Raw genomic sequence first — 22,755 nt, forward strand, 5'->3', positions numbered from 1 at the left:
CACACTGTACATTATATTAAAGAGATCTAAGGTGTTGTATCTGTGCCTTACCTCAAACACAACACAAAAGAATAATTTTTTTATTTGGAATTATTAAATTATTTACATCAGCAAGTAAGGACCTATTTTTGTCTATCCAACTGTGTCCAAAAGACTGTAAACTTCTTAGCCCTACGCGTAGTGTTGTCAGCGTCAACTAGAGGTCAGTATTTCAGAACCAGGGATCATCATATGGTAAAACTTTTAGCATGGTAAATTTATAGCACTGCTCTCTCATTCCTGATTCTTCAGCCTTGATCAAAAACTAATTACAGAGCAAGGATCTAACACGGCCTCGACTTTTCGCTGTAAACTGATCAGCAATCATCAGTCTATCAGAATCTAAAGAACAATCTAAAGCAATAAAGGAGGAAATTATCTCTGCATAGAACAGCAAGTAACACCGGATCAGAGTCACAGATTTAAACTTTATAATTTTAAACATTTTTGTCTCCAAATCCAGAATTTTAAAGCCCCGAACTTTGACTTGTTAGACATTTCTGCCTGAAAATTAATGAATCAAACAAGAAGGTGAAAATAAGTGCACAGCATCCTTTTTTCAGAACATGACAAATAAAAATGAACCACAAGTGAGCGAGAACTGGATGCTGAATCCCGACAACAAGTAGAAACAGCTGTTTTGACCGTTAGCTGATCACTGAGGACCATAAAAGCATGATGTGCTTAAAAGTTTACTTAAACTTTAAGAGCAAATTAATCTGACCAAACTGGAGTCTTAGATTCTTATGTACTCAATATCTTAAAAAATGCTTAATCATGACAAAGACAGAGCACTGTGTTAATGAACTGTGGCTTTATTAACATCGGGGAGCAGGGAGAACTTTTACTTCTTCTTGGACACACCGACGGTACGACCGCGACGGCCGGTGGTCTTAGTGTGCTGACCACGCACACGCAGACTGCAGAAAAACAGAGGGGGGGAGACAGTCAGTACAAAAACACAAGCATCAGTATCACAATACAGAACAGTGATATTTAATACAGTATAATCCTGTTATAAACTGTTATGATAAAATTTCTTTTTGTAACCGACAAGGAAACATCAATGATATCATGACTCGAATGGGTTCAGGAGAGCGTCCATCCACACAGCTCACCAGACACCATTCTTCAAACGCACAGGTCGCATACACTCATCTTTAACTAACCCCAGTTGGACATGTCCATAAGATCTTCTGTTATATCAGGATTACACCACACTGCAGTTGTTAAACAGTATAACACACTAAACTCACCCCCAGAAGTGCCTGAGACCACGGTGAGCCCTGATCTTCTTCAGTCTCTCCAGGTCTTCTCTCAGCTTGTTATCCAGACCGTTGGCCAGAACCTGGAACACGACACCACACACTCACGTTTTAATACACAACAAGTGACACCTACTACACAGAAAAGACAAACTAAGATTCATCAGATCCGACATTGAACCAGCTTCAGATCAAACTCAGCACTGAGAATTAGATTAAAGTTCAGTCAGATCGCACACAGTTCAGAGGTTAAAGCAGTGTTAGAGGTGTTTTCGGATCTCATATATATATATATATATGGTTCTTTGACCCGTTAAGATTTTGGACGTAGACACAGAATAATGTGCACTGGAATGTTTTAGTCGGGCTGCAAATTAGGGCTGGAGAATTAATTAAAATTTATGAAAACGGGATAACGGCAAGATTTAACAATCATGCCATTCTGTTTTGGAAATAATTATATTTTCCACCTCACAAATTAATCAGCATATAAATTTGCCCTTTCATCCCACAATTAAAGCTTTTATTCCAGCTGGGGCACACGCACTCTGTTTCTCTCGTCTTTAAACATAGTTTGATTTGTTTAATTTCAAAATCCTATTTATACTTATATAGTTAGTTCAATAAATTCATGATGTTTCTAAAGCCAGTCAGTAATCATGATAAATAACACCAAAAACCATGATAATGATATTTCTTGCCATCAGTTTTACTGGTAATATGTACAAAATCAACTATTTAAAAACCTTATTAACCCGTATGGATTGTTTGGGTCAAGTCTCTTCAGTCTTGGAAAATATTTTACAGCATTTATCACCTGAACAAACAATCCAAGTCTTAAGTTAAAGAATTAAATCTTTTTAGCTCTTCAAGTTATACGCTCACTAATGATGTATCTGAAGGAACATGTACTGCTGTCTTGCAGGAGAGACTAAATATGCTTCAAGAACTAAAGAGAGTAGAAAGCAGTGCCGAGTCTTTAAGAATAGGGACAATAATGTTTTTGAAGAAGAAGAAAACTGGACCGGAAAGTTGTCTTTAAATGACCGGGAAGTTGAGAGAAAGATCTATAGGTGGCGGTGATCCAACTTACAGAACTTCAACCAAAAGACACAGAGCAGAACTGGAGAATGATAAAGAAGACAAGATGGGACTGGGAAAGGAAGCAGTTTTTTTTTTGGATTTAAAAGGAAAAAGGAAAACAATGTAATTATACATGTAAGATTAAGATATGTAAGATTCAGGTCTCAGCTTTCTTACAATCCGCTTCCCGCATCATTATTCTCTTGGAGTGCTCAATCACAAAACTAATCACTGTTTATGAAATTGCTGGTAAACACTCAGTATACTGATTGTTCAAAGATAAGATCCATCACTCACTCGTGCACCCAAGAACAGATCTAAGAAATTCACAATCATTAATAAAAGCGTTTCGAAGATGCATTCTACACAAAGTAGGTAAAAATTTCATAATGACCGTCCTACACAAACTCTACTTTGATTATAACACGCACTAGTAATGTGACTAAACAGCTTTATGAAGCATTTTTGGGGGAAAACATTGGAGGTCTCGTACCTGGCTGTATTTGCCGTCCTTGACGTCCTTCTGCCTGTTGAGGAACCAGTCCGGGATTTTGTACTGGCGAGGATTCTGCATGATCGTCACCACCCTCTCGACCTGCACCGAATCAGATCATAACGTTACTACACACACTTCCTGAAACACTGAGAATACACACAATGGCGGCGTCATGTGACCTCATACCTCATCCTCAGTCAGCTCTCCAGCTCTCTTGCTGAGATCGATGTCGGCCTTCCTCAGGACAACATGGGCATAACGTCTCCCAACACCCTGAACACACACACCGTCATCAGCATCATCATGGACTACATTAAACACTACAGCATGAATCAAAAGTCTGGACACGCCTTCTAATTCAACTCTAAACCAATTAAGCACAGTGATGTAGACCCGTCTTTTACAATATCAACTCATCACTGCATATTTTTAATCGATGCCTTAACGTAAAAAGAAATAAAACCAGCGAGTTAGAAAGAAAGCCGTGTCCCGAAACTCTTGAACAGGGACGCGTCCCCGGCTCACCTTGATGGCGGTGATGGCGAAGGCGATCTTCCTTCTACCGTCGATGTTGGTGTTGAGAACACGCAGGATGTGCTGGAACTTTTCCGGAATGACGAGAGACTGTGAACGAGAAAAACAAACAAACAAGAATAAGTGATTAAACATCCGAGTGTCAAACAGAGACCGTCTCTGTGATGGTCACATGACCACCATAACGTCTACAGGAAATCTTTGCTCGCTTTAATTAATATAACCCACAAGATTGTCGCTTCATCGCAGACGCGTCCCATCCTACTGCACATTTAAATCAAAGAAAAAGCAAGCGCTCCCTGAAACATCTCTACATTGTGTGTGTAAACGTATCTGGAATTATTCTTATGCTTATTATATTTCAAAACCACATCAATCTCTCTGGACACAACATGTGCAGATACACTCCTGCATTAAACAGCTCCAGAAGACACAATAACCCTGTCTGAATACAGCTCACACACACTCTCTGGTCATGAGATAGATAAATGGGATTTAACACAATACAGTTTAAATGCACTGAGGATAGAAAGTTCTAGAACACTGTAAGCTAACACCACTAACTAACCAGTTAGCATACCTAGCTAGCTACATTCATACATTACACAATCTTTACACACGTCTACTTTTCTGATTTTATAACGTGTAATAATCCACCACATCACTCTGGGTGAGGTAACACTAAAGCTTTATCTCTGTTTTTTTGTGTATTTTTGTCTGTTTTGTGATCAACACTCATCAGCTCTGGACTCCGCCATCAACCTCACAGCGTCTCACGATTTTATCACCTTAAACCCCCGTCATGACTCATAAATACTGTGTCCTATAAACTCCACACGCCGCCCCGGTGTCAGATATAACCCCAGATATTTAATATATAACCCTGAGACGCGGATGATGGAGGATTTTCAGTCTCTTTCACTCGAAGCTCAGACTCACACTCACCATCTTGGAAGCTGGTTCCGCGCGAAGAGGAAGTGCAGGAAGTCTCGCGAGACTATCACGCCGTCTTGTACCGGAAGTCGGTGCGTTGCGGAGCGAGGAAAAGGCAAATAAAAGTCCCCCACCCAACCAAATATAATAAAAATAAATAAATAATTAATTTCATTTATTTAATTGATTATTCATAAATTAGAATATATTTAGAATAAAATAAAATAAAAAACTTTACCATTGCTCTTGTGTACACTTGTATTCCTCACTGTTGGTGTTAATTTTTGTGATAATAGTTTACATTTATATAAAGGAAAGAAAAGTTTTTTCTCTGTACATTGGGTCAGAACACGCTCTTTCAAAAATATCTTTACGTTTCACACATTGGAGGACACAAAACCAGTCTCAGAATTTTTTTTGGTCTGTATGTGTGTTTGTATGTCTCTCTGCTTGTCTGCATGTACTTTTATGTCTGTATGTCTGTCTGTAGGTTTGTATGTCTATTTCTCTGTATGTACTTCAAATAAAATTCAAATTTTATTTGTCACATACACAATCATACACAGCATGATATGCAGTGAAATGCTTAAACGACCGCCAGTGACCTTATAAATAAAATGATAATTAATAGGCAATAAATGTGGAATAAAAAAAAATAAAATACAGAAAATAAATTTAGATAAGAAAAATATATCTATAGAAGGTAAGGCAAAATATACAATATACAATATTTATAATTCAGTGTCCATGAATGTCCAGAGTAAGTGCAAAAAGACAAATGTCCATATGTGTGTATGTGCAAAATGGTTTAGTCCTGTGTGGAGTTCTGAATGAGCGTAAAAACGTATCGCCTGCGGGAAGAAGAAGCTCCTCTTTAGCATCTTTGTGTTTGTCTTCAGAGAGCAGAATCGCTTTTCTGACTACAACAGAGAGAACAGTCCATTGTTGGGGTGGCTGAGGTCCTTCACAATCTTCCTGGCCTTGGTCCAGCACCGCTTGCTGTAGATCAAGTGCAGGTCAGGGAGCTCGGTGTGGATGATGCGCTCAGCTGATCGTACCACCCTCTGTAGTGCTCGTCTGTCCTGCATGGTGCTGTTCCTGAACCAGGTCCTGATGTTTCCCATCAGGATGCTCTCTATACTTGTCTGTCTGTCTGTATGTTTGCTTGCTCGATTTCTCATCTGTGACTCACTCTATGATTACCGGACAGGGAGTGACAAACTTAAAAAAAAAAATACAGAATGTGATTTCTTTGCATAAATAAGTTTGCCGTGCAGAAAGACAGACGGACATGTACATGAGCTTTAACCTAAAATAATGATAATATCACTGATTACATTAAAGTTGACTGTCAGATTATTTTCAGCCTCAAACTTTTAACTTGTAACAATTTAATTGACACATACTTATGCTAGTTTAAAATAAATAAATAAATAAATAAACACACCAGCAATTAGTTTAAAAATTTAGAAAAAAATGTCATTTGCACACCCTCTAAACATTTCTTTTTATATTCAACTTCATTCCCACACAGAATAGGTATTTCTTTAAAAAATATATATTTTTCATGTATTTTTCTTATATTGTATATTTTGTGTTTTTTCTTTTTCATATTTATTTCCTATTAACATATATAACCTATTAATGTCTTTTATTTTAAGGTCACTGGCGGTCGTATAAGCATTTCACTGCATATTGTACTGTGTATGACTGTGTATGTGACAAATAAAATTTGAATTTGAAATTGAAAATAATCAATGGTATTGTTTTATTTTGTAGTACTTCAATGGTTATATTGTGCAATATATTTCAAAATTTTGTAAAATTCAGATTTAGAATTTTTTATTGATTATTTCTCTTTAAATAACATGTATTTTTATGCTAATATTGGTAGAGCATTGAATATTTTAATACTAATATATTTTGTAATATTTTTAGAGCTTGTAGTAGTAACCAGATTAAAACCATACAAATATCTATTAACTTTATGGTACGTTAACGTGTGGTTAAAATATGTTACTAGAATTGCTGGATAATGATAATAATAATAATAGTGATGAAGTTTTCCACTAGACCGGAAATGAAGCCGGGACTTTTATTATGTACTTCCGGTTAAAATGGCGGATGATGTTGTTAGCAGTGAGGGAAACACAGCTGTCGGCTCCACCATCAGCGCTATGGATTACCTACAGGACGAGGTATGAATTAAAGTTTTTATTAAAAAATAATAAACATTCATAAAAAATATATGGTGTGTTTGTGGATCATGTCGCTGTCACTCAGACTCGGTTGCCAGGTTACAGCCAGCTAGCCACCTGCTAATTTAGCAATTCTTTATGAAAATACTGAATCTGCTCGTAGAATGTATTTGTCACCGCAGTAATATTAATTATCATGAGCTTCGGGATATATTTAATATAATGCCACGTCCTGTGAGATTATAAATCACTGAACACTCCGGGAGTTAGAGTGTGCAGGGTGCCAATACTTTTAATCCTTCTGAGATGTTTGGAAGCTGGCTCGGTTTCATCACTGTGCGCGCTGTCACAGCTCTAGTGTCCTTAATAGGGTGTGTAATGTTAAACATAGTGTCTAGTGAATGAGTTTAATCACTGACGTCATCAGGCCAGGTCTCTGGCCAATCAGTGTCCTGCTTTATGATTAGCCCCGCCCCTGAACCCTGTGCTCTTACTCTTACTTGTGCTTATTTAAGCTAGAGGATGACATTATCATTATTTCATAAATTATAATTTTACATTTAGTTTTTAAAAAGTTTATAAGAAAGGAGCTCTTTAGCGCCCCCTGGGCGGACAGTGTTTAGTGCTAATGTTGCAATGGGTTAAACAGGCCACGCCCACATGAGACTGCAGTATAAGTGCAGGGAAGAAATTTTTATAATCTGTTTCTCTTTCTGATGTGAGCAGAAGTCAGACGCTGACCTCGTGCCCCCGCTGAACCTGGGTGATCTGGACCTGGCCTCGGACGAGTTGATCCTGGACGAGGTGGACCGTAAGTTCACTACAACCACACACACGTACACTATAGAGAAGGGACAAAAAAAATCAATTCAAAGATGTGTAGCAAACTTAAAAATCTATTTTTATTTTTAATTAATTTAATAAGGTTCTATATGTTCGCGTCTGAGATTGAGATGTCGCAGTTTTACCATGATCCTGCGGGTGGTGCTGTAAAATAGCCACACTGTGGCAGGCAGCGCCGCAAACTGTATGGTAAAAGCGAGCTGTTTCTTATATACAGCAGAATCGGGATGTTTATAAAAACATGATACTTAAAGACTTGCAACACGAATTAAATCAGCACCTGGTATCGTGATATCGTATCAGGTCATCCCCGGTGATTACTGTTGTAAAAATGGTTTAACGAGTTTAACAAGGTCTGTTTTTTCTTTTCAGTCCACATTCAGGCCAACCTGGAGGACGAGCTGGTGCAGGAAGCTCTCCGCACGGTGAGAAGACACGAACATCGACATGTCAGCTTTCTGATCAATGATTTATAACATTTCCGCCTGAGCTTTCCCTTCAGTTTAGCACAAACTGAACAAATCACACTTTACACTCAGCACTGTTTCTGAGCCTCATATAATATATAATTCTGATATCAGTTAAAGGAGTGCTATATGTTTTTTATTTCTTTTCATTTAGGGCGTGGATCTGCGTCAGTACTCCAAGCAGGTGGAGACGGAGCTACAGCGTATCGAACAGGCGTCAATCAAAGACTGTATCCTCACTCAGGAGTTTTAGTTCCAATGAATCCTGTGAACTGATGGGTTCATCAGGTATCGATTGATCGTCTCTAACAGCAGCTCTGACAGGAGCGCAGGTTTATATTAATACCCTTGGTCTAACACGCTGTGGTTTCCATAGCGACGGCTTGTTCACAGGACCGTTCACAGGACAGCACACGCGCCGTAACTTTTGGTTTTCAGTTTTTTTACAGTTTGTGTAATCACAGTAGTTTAGGAAGTTAACAAACTTGAGGATGTGTTAGTGTAATAAAATAATCACTTCAGAGTGTAAAAAGACACCTGTTAGTCTGGAGGAGAGTGAAATCGACATCTGCTGTGTTTACTTTTTGGTTTGATAATTAAAAGAAATAATATTAAAGCATAAAAACATTGACTAAGGGGTGTGTTGGGGAAAAGGGGTGGGGTTAAAACAAGGTGGAAGCTTTTAATTAAGGGTCAGAAAATCAGCAGAAGGAAAACGTTTGTAATGATTTTCACCTTAAAGCGTTTAAAACAGTCATGTTTTCAAGAGTTGTAGAAAAAAATTGATTGAGTTACATGTCACGATTCAATTGTACGGCATTTCATGTATTCAACAAACTGACGATGTTTTTAAAAATGCGTTTTTACGCATTTGCATTTAAGGTGGTAAAATGATGCAGTTCCTTTATAATCCTTCAGGTGAACTCTAAACTATGAAATTTAAATTCCTATACAGTATGTTTGATTTTGAATGGTAAATTGCTGCAGTTCCTCCATGATCCTACAGGTACAACACCATTCACACATCGACAGACAGAGCAGCATCTTGTGTTGTAGGAGGCAATTATTTTTAAATTAATTGTGTTTAGAATTGGAACAAAATTATATCAAATTGTGATATTTATAAAATCATGATAGTTACAGAATTGCAATACAAATCGGATCGGCACCGAGGTATCGTGATAATATCGTATCGGGTGATCCCTGGTGATTGCCATCCCTAATGTTTGCATGATTCGGTCAGTCATGACATATAAGAGAGGGTGCGCTTACTTTATCTCTATCTTCCTCTTTACTAATCAGCTAATCCACTTTATCTTTCAAATAGCTAATAATATGATGCAAGTCCTTGACTAGAGGGTGTACAGACATTAAGGAGAGCCAGAACATCGCCTCACTACACAACCAAATCACCGCCTGTGACTCCATCCTGGAGGTGAGACGTAACCATGTGATCAGGTTCAACCAATCAGGAATCGGATCATGTTGACTCCCATCATGTGACCTCAAAACCATAGTGAAGCTACTGAACTTTAACATTAACAACAGCTCAATTTTAAATGTAAATCAGTGTGTAAATCTGTACATGATCCTTATAAGGTGTGTGTGTGTGTGTGTGTGTCTGTAGAGAATGGAGGGCATGCTGAGCAGTTTCCAGGCCGACCTGTCGTCCATCAGCAGTGAGATCGAGACGCTGCAGCAGCAGTCGGTCAGTATGAGCGTCAGGCTGAAGAACAGACAGGCCGTACGCAGTCACCTGAGCCAGCTGGTGGATGAGCTGCTCGTACCCGCCATCATGATTAAGTACACACACACACACACACACTCTTGTCTGTTAAGCTTGTATGAATATCTATCCTGTCTGTTTGACACCTCTCTCTCTCTCTCTCTCTCTCTCTCTCTCTCTCCGTGTGTGTGTGTGTGTGTGTGTGTGTGTGTGTGCAGTGTGATCCTGGAGAGCCCCGTAACGGAGCAGCAGTTCCTCGAGCAGCTCCACGAGCTCAACACTAAGATCAACTTCGCTAAGGAGCTGAGCTTCAGAGAGACGCTGGCCTGCGCAGACATCCAGGACATCGTCGATCGCCTCAAGATCAAGGTCACAAAACTGAAAGACTCGCCTCAGAAACTTCAAAATAAACGCTAAATCAGTGTAGTATTTATGTTCTCTTAGGACTTATGAGGTCAGGTGTCTTGTACAATACATTTTTAAATGTGATATTTACTTTTAAGTTTGAACCTGCTTGAAAGCTCGGCAGCGCTTCTGGCGGGTTCTGATTAGTTGAAATGGCGAGGTCACATCTGATTGGTTAAAAAGCACGACTGAAGCGGACTACGTGGAAAAAGAAAAGTATCTTGAATATATATATATATATATATATATTTAATCGCTATCAAATATTATATTAGAACATAAATTCATAGGTTTATTATTATCAAATATAATATTACTATTATAATAAACCCTAGGCACGAGACAGCCGTCAAGACCGTTAATACAAATTCTTGTATAATGTTTATTTTGTAACACATTTATTTTTCAGGGGTTTGTCATGAATATGCAAATAAATATTTATATATATAAAAAAAGAAATATTGTTTATAATGAAAAATCTGACAAATTTTATTATAAAATAAACAATATAAAAGTATACATGTATTTGAAAAAATAAATAAAAAAAATAAATGTTTATTTTTTCATATACAACATATTTATTTTCATATTGCTAATTTTATTTTATTGTCTCGCGTATTTTGTAATTTGTAAACCATTAACCTTTGAATTTATGTTCTAATATAATATTTAATAGCGATTATGTAGGGGGGGGGGCAATCCATGGCAGGGGGGCATTTCAGCACATACCACGTGTTACAAAAAAAATTGAGCCGCCCTTTTTCCATTTCGTCAACCAATCAAAGGGCTTGTGATCAGTGTTTCTACTGTCGATTCATATCGCCTTTTAAACCAACGCACGAGCGCGCAATAATCCTAGACAACTCAATCCAGATATACTAATCATCAACAACAGGTGAGCTCAAAGAACCAACTTAGCCAGATCGGAATTAGCACGATGATCTCATCTTAGATGTGTCAATTCATCTCGGATGTGTCAAGCGACGTACGAAGAACGGACCTCTGATATAGATTATTCATGTTGTTGTTGTTGTTGATGTTGTTTTTGATTGCTTCCATTAGGGGGCGCCACAGCTGATCATCCAATCCGCATTCTTAAAAATGATTATTATGTTTTTACGCCAGGTGCCTTTTCAGACACCCCCTTCCTATTTTTAATCTGGCCTTGGGACTGGCACTAAAGGCACCCCATGACCTCCCAGCTGGGTTTAGGGCCCTGATTACGAGTTTCTGTGTGTCAGATAAGAAGCCTACCACTGACACACCAACGCTCACTGATATAGATCATACAGACTTCTCATTAATGATACTTAATTGAATTTCCATCCAATAATTAACAGATATTAGGTTGTATAATCTAATGCATAGATATAATGACATACTTAACTTACTAAACATACGTTTACCTCAGTGTTCTGCGATTAATAAACCAGAGGTGTAAGATATAATAAAATCTTCTGGATCTGACCAGAGCATTAGATAACTCCGAGTCCAACTGGAGAAGAATTAGAGTTTTATTATGTGTTTACGCGTCAGTCAGTCAGTCAGTCAGTGAGAATCATGTGAGAACTAAGCAAACAAGAACATCATGCTGATATAAATCCGTTCCTAATGATTGTGCCATATTAGAAATAAATCAGATAACAAATTAGAATTGTTTATAAGTCTGTTCTTAATGAATCAGAACTTTAATCTTGAGATCAGTTCGAATTTTAAGATTAGTACATTTTCTAAGATAAGCTTAACTTTTCAGCTGTTAAACCAGAATTTCTAGACAAATTTAAATGTATAAAAAAAAAAAATTTTTTTTTTGAGAAATTTGAATTGTGAAATAATTTTGGGATAAAATACAATTCTGAGATCAATTTAACATTTTGTAAAATTAACCATTTTAAATACATTTGAATTTTAAGTGGACTTAATGTTCAGAATGTTGAGAGAAATTAGAACTTTTGTTCTAAAAATTTTGTTTAGAAATAAAAATCTTTAAATTAAATTGAGATTAATTACATAGCATTTCTAGACAAATTTGAATTGAAGAGTTTTGAGAATTTTTAACAAATCAGAATTTTAACATGCACTATATTTCTGCATGTTAGTTCATAAACGTGTGTGTGTGTGTGTGTGTGTGATCCTCAGGCGGTCAGTAAGATCCGTGAGTTCATCCTGCAGAAAATCTACTCCTTCAGGAAGCCGATGACCAACTACCAAATTCCTCAGAACACACTCCTCAAGCACAGGTACACACACACACACAAGCGCACACATTAAGTTAAAATGTATGCCTATTGTCATGAAACCTCTATTTTATGAGTTATCACAGTTATATATATGTCCATGAAGTTTACCAGCATGACCAGTGTTTACCAGTTTGGTGGTCTCATCCCCAGTGACATCATAACCAGTCAGATCATGATGAAGTTCTAGAGTTTTATTTGCTCCTTTTTTTGATATAAGAAGACACAACTTCCTAGGTTAACAATACACTGCCGTATTGTGTGTGTGTGTGTGATTGTCTACAACCCTTCCCTCGGTTCCCCTGCAGGTTCTTCTACCAGTTCCTGTTGGCGAACGAGAGGACGGTAGCGAAGGAAATCCGGGACGAGTACGTGGACACCATGAGTAAGATCTACTACAGCTACTTCAAGTCCTACAGCAGCCGACTGCTCAAAGTGCAGGTGAGGAACAGATAGTGTTAATGTATTGGAGTGGATTGTTTAGCAGGATGTAATCCTATCATAAGTCAGCTGGAAAAGTTTTTAGTGCGGAAAAAAAAAAAATGTCCTGAAATCCACAGAGCTACGGTTTAGGTTTACATGTTAACAATGTGGTGCAAAAACTTCTTAACGCTGATTCCTCAAGGTGTTTAAACATTTCTTAGAGGTTTTAGAAAATGAGACTCATCAGACCAGGTGACATTCTCTCCAACTTTCTGTTGTCCATTTTTTTATTGTCCAACCCTTAGTTTCCTGTTCTTAGCTGATAAGAGCGGCGCTCAGTGTGGTCTACTGCTGCTGTAGCACATCTTTTATTATAAGGTTCATTGTGTTATAAAGGATTCAGTGATGTTCTTCAGCATACCTCGGTTATAATGAGATGTTACTTGAGTTATTTTTCCCCAATAATGTCCATTCTTCTCTGATCTCTGGCATCAATAATGCATTTTAACCCAGAGACCCGCCCTCACTGGGTATTTTCTCTTTTTCACACCGTTCTCTGTGTGAGAATCGCAGTAGATCAACAGTTTTGGAAACACGGTTAAACCCCACGGTCGAAGTGACTGAAATCACCTTCCTTCCCCCGTTCCAATACTCAGTTTGAACTTCAGCAGATGGTCTTGATCGTGTCTTCATACTGTAGCTAAAATACCCGAAATTGCTGCCATGTGTCTCATATTCAGCTTCCTGATTGGTGAAGAAGCTCCAAAATGTCAGCGCTGTAGAACTACTCTAACCATAAAGCACATACTTTTGCACTGCCCAAGTTTTAATACCATAAGCACAACAATTTTTACCAGAACAAGTTCTGCAAGAAAAAACCAGAAAAACTCTTTAAAAAAAAAAAAAAAGTGCACCTAAAGAATCTAATGTAAAATTTTGTTCGTCTGGCCAAGACCACGCTATAATGTGATATTTATTCATTTTTATCTATTATTATTTCTTTTTTTACTTAAATCACTTACATCATAACATAATATGATATTGGTTCAAATAAACTTAATATTTGATATGAATCCGCCCTGAAATAGCTGATATGGCAAAACACAATCCTAACACAAACAAATACTTCTGATCGGCGTGTGTGATCTCTCCCTCAGTATGAAGACGTAGCGGATAAAGACGATCTGATGGGCGTGGAGGACACGGCCAAGAAAGATATCCTTTACCAAAACCCAGGTCCCGACTGATCTGACCGATCTCGCTCAGAGGGTTATTAGTTTATGTGTATGAACAGTAGCCGTGTGACTCTTTAACTCCAGCGCAGGTTTTTTCTCCAAACCGTCCCTGAAGAGCAGGAACACCATCTTCACTCTGGGCCAGAGGGGGGCAGTGCTGAGTCCGGCCGAGCTGGAGGGGCCCATCCTGATCCCACACGCCGTCCAGCGCGCGGACACCAGGGTAACACACACGACACACACACACACTCATCCTTACTCGTACTCTTCCAACACACTTCTGTCCACAATTCCCTTCTGTCTGATATTTTTTCTTATTGTGTGTGTGTGTGTGTGTGTGTGTGTGTGTGTGTGTGTGTGTGTGTGTGTGTCAGTACCCGTATGAGACACTGTTCCGCAGTCAGCACTACGCTCTCTTGGATAACGGCTGCCGCGAGTTCCTCTTCCTGTCGGATTTCTTTATGGTGACCGGAAACTCGGCTTTGGATCTGTTCAACAACGTCATGGGCAAAACACTCAGCATGTTCCTGGTACAGACATCACACACACGCGCACACACACACTACAACATTACAGACAGATCTAAATAAATGGATATGGATTAATTATATAATGTATATAATAAACTTATAATATTAATAACTGGATATATATATATATATATTACATACATAAATAACATGTATGTACTAGTGTCTCTCTCTCTCTCTCTCTCCCTCTCTGTAGAAGAACATCTCTACGTACGTGTCAGACTGCTACGACAGCATCGCTGTGTTCCTCTGCATCCACATCATCCTCCGCTTCAAGAACATCACAGCCAAGAGAAACATCCCCGCCCTCGACAAGTAACACACACACACACCATAACAACCTTATTATTGTATCTTGTTTACACAACAGATAAAAATGCCCCAAATCTGACTCTAAGATCTTATTAGATCTGTTTTTTTTTTTTTTTTTTTGGTGCCACGTCCGTATGTGCTTCTAACTCAGGACCACCTTCGCTGCAAATGTAATCTCATTCTGAAGAGGCAAATCAAGAGGTGGATTTAACACTGGACACACACACACAGGTTCAGATTTTATAAAAATAAAGGAAGAGAAATGAGAAGCGTAGAAGAACCGGCCGCTAGAAGATTAAAAGCAAAACGTAGAAAAGTTAACGAGGTGAACCACAGAAGTGTCTGGTGAACCTGGACTGTTCACACTGAGACTGCATCACACGTCACGTGACACATTGACAAGCAGATCCGATCCGTTCAGTTATTCATTTCCTAAAGGCCGCGTCCTGATCTGAACCGGTGTGTGTGTGTGTGTGTGTGTGTGTGTGTGTGTGTGTGTGTGTGTGTCCAGTTGCACTGGCGTAAAATTCGCACAACATGACTCTTCATTGTGACGTTGCATTTGCAGCAAATTAAATCTGTCTGATTAAAATCCAAGCTTACACCGTGTGTGTGTGTGTGTGTGTGTGTGTGTGTGTGTGTGTGTGTGTGTAGGTACTGGGAGGCCGTATTGGAGATGTTATGGCCGAGGTTCAAGCTCATCCTGGAGATGAACATCCAGAGCATCCGGGATACAGATCCTCAAAAACTTGGAGTGTTGGACACCAGACCCCACTATGTACACACACACACACACACACACACACACAGATTTCTACTCACCACAATACAAGATAAACTAATTAGTGTGTGTGTGTGTGTGTGTGTGTAGATTACCCGGCGCTATGCTGAGTTCTCCTCTGCCATAGTGAGCATAAACCAGACGTTCCCTAATGAGAGAACCAACGCCCTGCTGGGACAGCTACAGGTACACACAGTGGCAAAAGTATTTACACCCTCTGAACTAATTACCGAAATTGAGTTTAAGTACAACCCAAATTGTGTGTGTGTGTGTGTGTGTGTGTGTGTGTGTGTTGCTCAGATCGAGGTGGAGAACTTTGTATTAAAGATGGCGGCTGAATTTCCCTCCAGACGAGATCAGCTCATCTTCCTCATCAACAACTACGACATGATGCTGGGGGTTCTTATGGTACACACACATATGACAATATTATTATAAGAAATTATAAGTGTTTGTTCATCATAAATAAAAAAAAAAAGAAAATAAAGTGTGTGTGTGTGTGTGTGTGTGTGTGTTGTAGGAGAGAGCGGCAGACGACAGTAAGGAGGTGGAGGGATTTCAGCAGCTCCTCCTGGCCAGGACGCAGGTCGACCATCAGCGTTATCAGTTTACATTACTGTCTACAGAGAGTCCTGATTACTGTAATTAGTGCCCACCCTGATCCAAATAAAATGTGTGTGTGTGTTTGTCAGGAGTTCATTGAGGAGATCCTGGCACCACCGTTTGGTGGGATGATCACGTTTGTGAAGGAGAGCGAGGCGCTGATAGAGAAAGGGCAGCTGGACAAGCTGAAGAACGATGAAGGTAGAAGAGCTGCAAATAATTTGATTGATTAATGAGTTGAGTGTGTACAGTACATCAGGAGGTTCGCAGGTCGAGCCCTGATAATTAATTATTCATGTTATTTAATTTAATTACTTACATTTTCAGAAGTAGATCTGTTAATTTCAGAGGTGGAAAGAGTAATAAAATTTTGTACTCAAGTAAAAGTACTGTTACTCTAGTGAATTTTTACTGAAGTACAAGTAAAGATAACCTTATAAAAATCTACTCAAGTAAAAAGTAACTCATTAAAAATTTACTCAGAGTAAAAGTTACTGAGTTACTTTTTTTTTTAAACAGCGGGGGTGGGATGGGGGATGGAACACACTTGCATAATAAATCTGTTCCCTTTGTTGCGCTTGAGATCAAAGTGGTCGCTTCAATATGACCCGGGGTTTAATCATTAGAATTTGTTGGCATTTCACTTTCAGCCGTGTCGGCGTCACTGACATCTGTTTTAACCGTCTCCATGGTTCTTGCGCGTTTGTTCTCCACGCCCATCAATCAATCAATCAGTGCAGTTGTTTCCGGGGTGCAATTCGTTTCCTTCCTCGCTGTATTATTTGTATTATTTTTTATTTTCATTCATTTATTTTTTACTCAGTAGCGAATATGATTTAAAATGTAGTGAAGTACAATACTTTAAACAAAACATACTTAGTAAACTAGTAAACTAGTAAAATTACAGATTTTAAAGTACACAAAAAATCTACTTAATTACAGTAATGCGAGTAAATGTATTTTATTACTTTCCACATCTGGTTAATTATTTATGACAAGATTCAAGATTCAAAGAACTCTATTAATCCCAGAGGGAAATTGCTTTGTCTTGGTTATACAGTTGTTCTGATTAATTTAGGAAAAAATGTGATTAGACAGGAAAAAATAAAATTAAAGAAATAAAAATGTAAAGAAAAATAACAAAAAGAGAAGTAAAATCTAATAAAATTAAATATAGCACACACTTAAGTTACATGTTGCACTAGAAATGTGTAAATAAAAAGAAATATTGCACAAATGTATTGGTACTCAGATATTGCACTTGGAACTTGAGTTGTGTGAACAGTAGTGTCATAAAATATTATTGAACAGGAACTACTGACAGTCTCTATCCCGTAGTGAAAACCTTACAGACAAGAGTTATATTGTTTTATGCCCATTGGGAGAAAAGATCTCCTGTGGCACTTTGTACAACAAATATGGTACATATATTATTGTAAATACCTGTTCTCTGTGTGTGTGTGTGTGTGTGTGTGTGTGTGTGTGTGTGTGTGTGTGTGTGTGTGTGTGTGTCAGCTCGTATCACACAGCTGGTGCGTGGTTTTTCCAGCACGTGGAAGCAGTCAGTGGAGGCTCTAAGCCAGGACGTCATGCGCTCCTTCACCAACTTTAAAAACGGCACCAGCATCATCCAGGCACGTCCCCGCACTTACTGAACTCCGCCTCTTTTATTCTTTTCTTACATTACATTACATTTAATTCAAATGATCAAAATACCCGTTTGTGTGTTTGTCCACCAGGGGGCGCTGACGCAGCTCATCCAGTACTACCACAGCTTCCATAAGATCCTGTCCCAGCCCACGTTCCGCAGCCTGGCCGTGCGCTCGGAGCTCATCAACCTGCACCACCTCATGGTGGAAGTGAAGAAACACAAACCAAACTTTTAAACACACACACACACACACACTCTGTTGTGGAGAATGTAAATAAGATATTCTACAGGATATGACCGGTTATTGATGCGTTACATTAACAGTAGAGGGACCACATTGTTAATATTTAATTTATCCTTGTCTGTGATGTGCTGAACTGCTCTGTCGTCATCATCGTGATTAATGCCTGATTGGTTTGACTAAATATTTTAGTTTTGATTCAATAAAAAACAATCATGACTGAGGGACTAAACCTCTTCAGTCTCACTGAAGTCTTCAGTCTACACATGTCGGCTTTAAGGAAGTTTAACATCAGCTTTAATTCTACACATCAAGAAGTGCATTTCTTTTTTAAAGTATTTTTTAACTGGAAATCTAAACAAGTTACATTCTCCTAAAAACTTTTTTTCTACTCCTCTCCCCACCCCAGAGGAAAAACAACAGCCAGTCAGCAGGAAAAGACATGAAATAAATTACACATCAAATAAAAGAATAAAGAAAAAAAGGAAGTTAGAAAGATCCACATCATACTTTTTATTACTCCTTCCACTTAAACGGGATCATTTTCCTAGCGAGAAGGAAACTGACATGAGGTTCATTCAGCTTGAGTCAATCAAAAAGTGCAATAAATGGGGATGATTCTAATGGTATTTGGCATATTTTTGACAAAGTATCAAAAATAAAACACTAAAAATGATATAGCTTTTAGCGTGTCCAAGGAAGTGCACATTTCTAGCACATCTAAACGCAAGGGCAGGAAACAGCTCGGAAAACTCGTGCTCAAGATATTATATGTAATTTCCAATCCATCTTGCAGCTCTTCCAACCTGTGTTTCTGACAAACAAAACAAGTATAGTAGGGTTTCAACTGCAAACTATTTATTATTACTATTATTATTATTATTATTATTTTTTGCATGATGCACCCACAAACCTACCCATCTTTAGTTTTTTAAGAACAGATGGACTGGAGTTTAATTTAATTCTGATGTCTCTGGTGTTGGTATATATATATTTTTAAGTGTATCTATGACTGCATACCTAAAATGTAAAGAAAGAAGGTAACACAGGCATAAGGGCTCTCTAGGGAAAAAAACCCACCAGTCACTCCACCATCACAAACCTAAGTGCGGTCATGAGAGTGGGGAAGATGGGATCTAAACAAACCAATCATCATAATACTCCATGTCCATGAGTCCCCCAGATCTGCACCTTTACCTAAAGAAAAAATATTTACAAAATGCTTGCCTTAATAAATGGGTTTTCAGCTTTAACTAATGCAAATCTATTTAAAAAAATGCTTAGTTAAATTTATAAATTTTTTTTTACCTAAAATTTAAAAATTCTGAGTGCGTCTAAGTCCTGAACATTAATTTGAAAGCTATTCTATAGCTGTGGAGGTTTGTAAAAAAAAAAAAAAAAAAAACATTTCCACCTGCTGTAGATTTGATTTATACAAGTCACTAACAAACATCCGGTATCTTTTATAGAGGTATGTGCAGCAGATCATAAAATACCAGCAGTTTACTAAGGTAAAGTGGCACAAGACGATTCACAGCATTGAAGTTCATTATATTAAATATTTTAAAACGGGCAGATTTTAGTGAAAGACAATGTGGTGTTCATAAGATAGGATGTACCAATTTTTTTTTTGTTGATATGAATACTGTCACAAATTAGATACATTGCAATACTTACTCATACCCTCTGTCTAAGCCAGCGGCACAGGCTGCAATTGATTAATTGGTTATTTAAGGGCCTAATTAGTTAGTGAGGTACTGTGCCTACAAAAATTTTAAATGAAACTGATTATCAAAACTACAACTAGGTTATATCATATTGTTAGATAAATTTCAAAATCAAGAGTTTTTTAGTAGGAAAAATGGAGTCAAACTATGGAGTTAAAAATTCTTTACGGCTGGCAGGGCATTCATTACCGGTAGGGTACCTATTGTGCATCTCATGGTTATGTATCTATCATTGGCTCATACGCTGACTCTGATCCCTTGGACCAGACCCTGCAGTTCTAAACAGTCCGCTGAGATGTGACCCCCACCTTTCCCCAAACCTTGCTTTGGCTTACTCACCTTCACCAATCTCAAGCCACCACAGTTGACTCAATTCAATTCAATTTTATTTGTATAGCGCTTTTAACAATTGTCATTGTCGCAAATCAGCTTTATACCATCAAAAGAATTATTTAAGTTTCTATAAAATGTGAATGTGTATGAATGAAAATTATAAGATTGTCCCTGATGAGCAAGCGAGGACGACGGCGACAGTGGCAAGGAAAAACTCCCTGAGATGGCAAGAGGAAGAAACCTTGAGAGGAACCAGACTCAACAGGGAACCCATCCTCATCTGGGTGGTAACGGATAACAGTGTGTGTATTAGGAGGCTGGAAGTGTTTAAGTTAATATAGAGTTCATTATTGGAGGCTCAGCTAGACTGCAGAAAACTCCAGTCCTGAACTATCGAGTGACTGCAGTTACAAGTCCTCAGAGAACAGCTGTCAGCATCAGCTGAGGCCTGACCCAACTTTGTGGAAAAAGTGGAACCGTCCCCAGTCACCACACACATCCCAAGCAGACCACACAGGGCATCCATGCGAGGAGATCTCCAACCAGAAGCGTGATACCTGGACGAGTCAGGCAGGTCCAGAGGGCAGAGGGGGGTCTGGACCACTGGCAGCTCAGGAGCGACATGTATAGCTCGACAGAGAGACAGGGAGAGTAGAAGAGAGAGAGAGAGGAGGAGAGAGCAGATGAATAGAAGAGATAACAGTTAGTTGACCAATATATAACATGCATATGTATGTATATAGGTTGCAGTCTCTTCCAACCATTTAGAATTCAGTATCGCCTATATACAAATCTGGTATCATCTACACCTGTTTTTCACTGGTGCACTGCTTAAGTTAGATGTCTTTTATGCGTAAATGGTGCAAATAAAATGATTCTGAAACTGCTCAGGCATAGAGACTGGACTGAACACAATAACCAAAATCATGCATAAATTAAATGGGTCAAAAGGGTCCTTTAGGAATCCTCGAGAACTATTCCTCAAGACTAAATTAAAGAAACACAAGAAAATCTGGTGCTTTGGAAGGAAAATATAATGAAATGAAGGCTGGCTTGAAGCTTTTGCACAGCAGAGAACAATTTATTGAAAAATACTTTTTTCGGAAACATATATTACATATAATAAATATTAGCTGCGGTTACACCACTGTTCTAGAGAGAATTAGAGAACAGTATAGTCTAGGCTGGCCATTTCATTATTTTGTAATGGATTGCGATGGGGTCGGCCAGAAACCAGACACGAAGACAACAGCATGAAGAGTCTAGTGCACTTGATTTATACAAGGTGTGGGGAAAAGGGAGTGAGGAGTATCAGTTGGTGGGGAAAGCAAGTTAGTCAAATTAGGTGAGTTAGTGCAAGGGCTGCAAGGTTAGCTGCAATCTCTGGGCCTATGGTGGCAAAAATGGGTGGTTGAGGTTGATTGATGGGCCAGGCTGGCCGTGGTTGAAGAAGAGGATTCCAAGGTGGCAAGTTAAGCATTCACGAAAAACTTCTCCTTGGTAGCTTGCTTTTTTTCAGGGAGTCTCTGAAACACTCCAAGACAGAACAAAAGAAGCAGATCTATGGGCCTTGCACCCAGACCATATTACCCACTGGACTGGACTGCAGAGGTCCTTTTATAGAGAGTGGGTGACACCAGGATGGTAGGTGATAATTTACTGCCAGCCATGGCAATTCACAGTGCACCATTCTCAAGCATGCATGGGAGCTGGCTAAGGTGCTGAATGCGCATTGAGCTCTCTTTTCTTGGTCAAGTGAGGAGCTGTCACATGGTAAGAGGCGCTGACTGTAGGCCTGCTGTCACAATTTCAATATCGTTAGCTTCATGGAACTGCTTTCCCTGTTTTGCGGTGTAAAAGATAAATTGTCTTGCATGAAAATTGTGGGCCAAATGAGAAATGCTCAAGGGGCAGGATCCAAATGTTGCTGAAAGAAGTTGTGATAAACACTTGCATTCACCCACAAACACATCTGGGTGTAGCCCAGTTAAAATCTTTGGAGGTCCAACCTCTCCCCACCACCACCCTAAGGGGTTAGGTGACAGAGCCTTATATAGTAAAGGGGAAAGTGGCATAGAAGAGGAAGTGGTAAAGTGCTCGCCCTATCATCCGGAGATCCTGGAATAGTCCGTGACCCTGAGACCAAACAAGCCTTAGAAAGCAAAGCCAACAACCAATTATGGCAAACGAGAGCTACTAAAAGGGTTCTGATTTCCCAGTGCCCCTTCTTCCCTGATTTATCTTGTGGCTCAAGCCCTTAAATTCTCATGAGGTCATCTTATTTAGCTTCCCCGTGTTCTCAGTGAGCTCTTCCTCCTGATCATGCAATAAGGCTTGCAGGCTGTTCACTTCAGCTCTGAGGTCAGTCTGCTCAGTCACCAGGTCAGCATTGGTGGCAATCCTTGGTAAGTTTAGCCTAAAAAGCCTGGAAGTTTAACAACCAAATCTTATTGATCTTATTTACTTCTGCACACACAGAGGAGGACTCGCACATCACTCATAAGAAAAGACTAAAATATTTTACAATATTAATAAGAATAAACAGAACACACAATGTTTATAACAAGATGTGTGCTTTCATGAAAAGAAGCTTACCCTATGAGTGTCTGTCCCGATTAAAAAATCTCTCCTGCTCTTCAGCAGAGTACTTGGCGGCCTTGAGCATGTCCCGTGCCATGTGCTGTTTTAGCTGC

General features: G+C 38.9%; 2 protein-coding genes across 2 annotated transcripts; one reads left to right on the forward strand and one right to left on the reverse strand.

Moving 5' to 3' along the window:
* Positions 1-838: 838 nt before the first annotated feature.
* On the reverse strand, positions 839-4,440 carry rps18 (ribosomal protein S18). Its single transcript, XM_053510682.1, has 6 exons — positions 4,363-4,440; positions 3,409-3,507; positions 3,070-3,156; positions 2,881-2,982; positions 1,296-1,387; positions 839-959 (listed from the first exon to the last, which is right to left on the reverse strand). Exons 1-6 carry the CDS (start codon positions 4,363-4,365, stop codon positions 884-886), a joined length of 459 nt encoding a protein of 152 aa, XP_053366657.1. The 5' UTR covers positions 4,366-4,440; the 3' UTR covers positions 839-883.
* A 2,025-nt stretch (positions 4,441-6,465) lies between these two features.
* Positions 6,466-18,507, forward strand: vps52 (VPS52 subunit of GARP complex). Its single transcript, XM_053510671.1, has 20 exons — positions 6,466-6,548; positions 7,275-7,359; positions 7,764-7,816; positions 8,013-8,088; positions 9,226-9,293; positions 9,486-9,661; positions 9,803-9,953; positions 12,129-12,229; positions 12,535-12,667; positions 13,807-13,862; positions 13,972-14,107; positions 14,259-14,414; positions 14,611-14,729; positions 15,381-15,504; positions 15,598-15,693; positions 15,808-15,915; positions 16,028-16,093; positions 16,200-16,311; positions 17,626-17,744; positions 17,850-18,507. Exons 1-20 carry the CDS (start codon positions 6,468-6,470, stop codon positions 17,994-17,996), a joined length of 2,163 nt encoding a protein of 720 aa, XP_053366646.1. The 5' UTR covers positions 6,466-6,467; the 3' UTR covers positions 17,997-18,507.
* Positions 18,508-22,755: the final 4,248 nt, after the last annotated feature.

Source organism: Clarias gariepinus, chromosome 2, assembly GCF_024256425.1.
Source record: "Clarias gariepinus isolate MV-2021 ecotype Netherlands chromosome 2, CGAR_prim_01v2, whole genome shotgun sequence".
Lineage (NCBI taxonomy): Eukaryota > Metazoa > Chordata > Actinopteri > Siluriformes > Clariidae > Clarias > Clarias gariepinus.

Excerpts from the sequence above, each read along its gene's own strand:
- rps18 (XM_053510682.1), bottom strand. Across the intron at positions 3,157-3,408 it reads TCGCCATCACCGCCATCAAG|GGTGTTGGGAGACGTTATGC; the intron begins GTGAGCCGGGGA and ends GTGTGTGTTCAG. Across the intron at positions 960-1,295 it reads GGTCTCAGGCACTTCTGGGG|TCTGCGTGTGCGTGGTCAGC; the intron begins GTGAGTTTAGTG and ends GTTTTTCTGCAG.
- vps52 (XM_053510671.1), top strand. The coding sequence starts at position 6,468 with ATGGCGGATGATGTTGTTAGCAGTGAGGGAAACACAGCTGTCGGCTCC. Across the intron at positions 15,694-15,807 it reads CCCTGCTGGGACAGCTACAG|ATCGAGGTGGAGAACTTTGT; the intron begins GTACACACAGTG and ends TGTGTTGCTCAG. Across the intron at positions 17,745-17,849 it reads ACGGCACCAGCATCATCCAG|GGGGCGCTGACGCAGCTCAT; the intron begins GCACGTCCCCGC and ends TTTGTCCACCAG.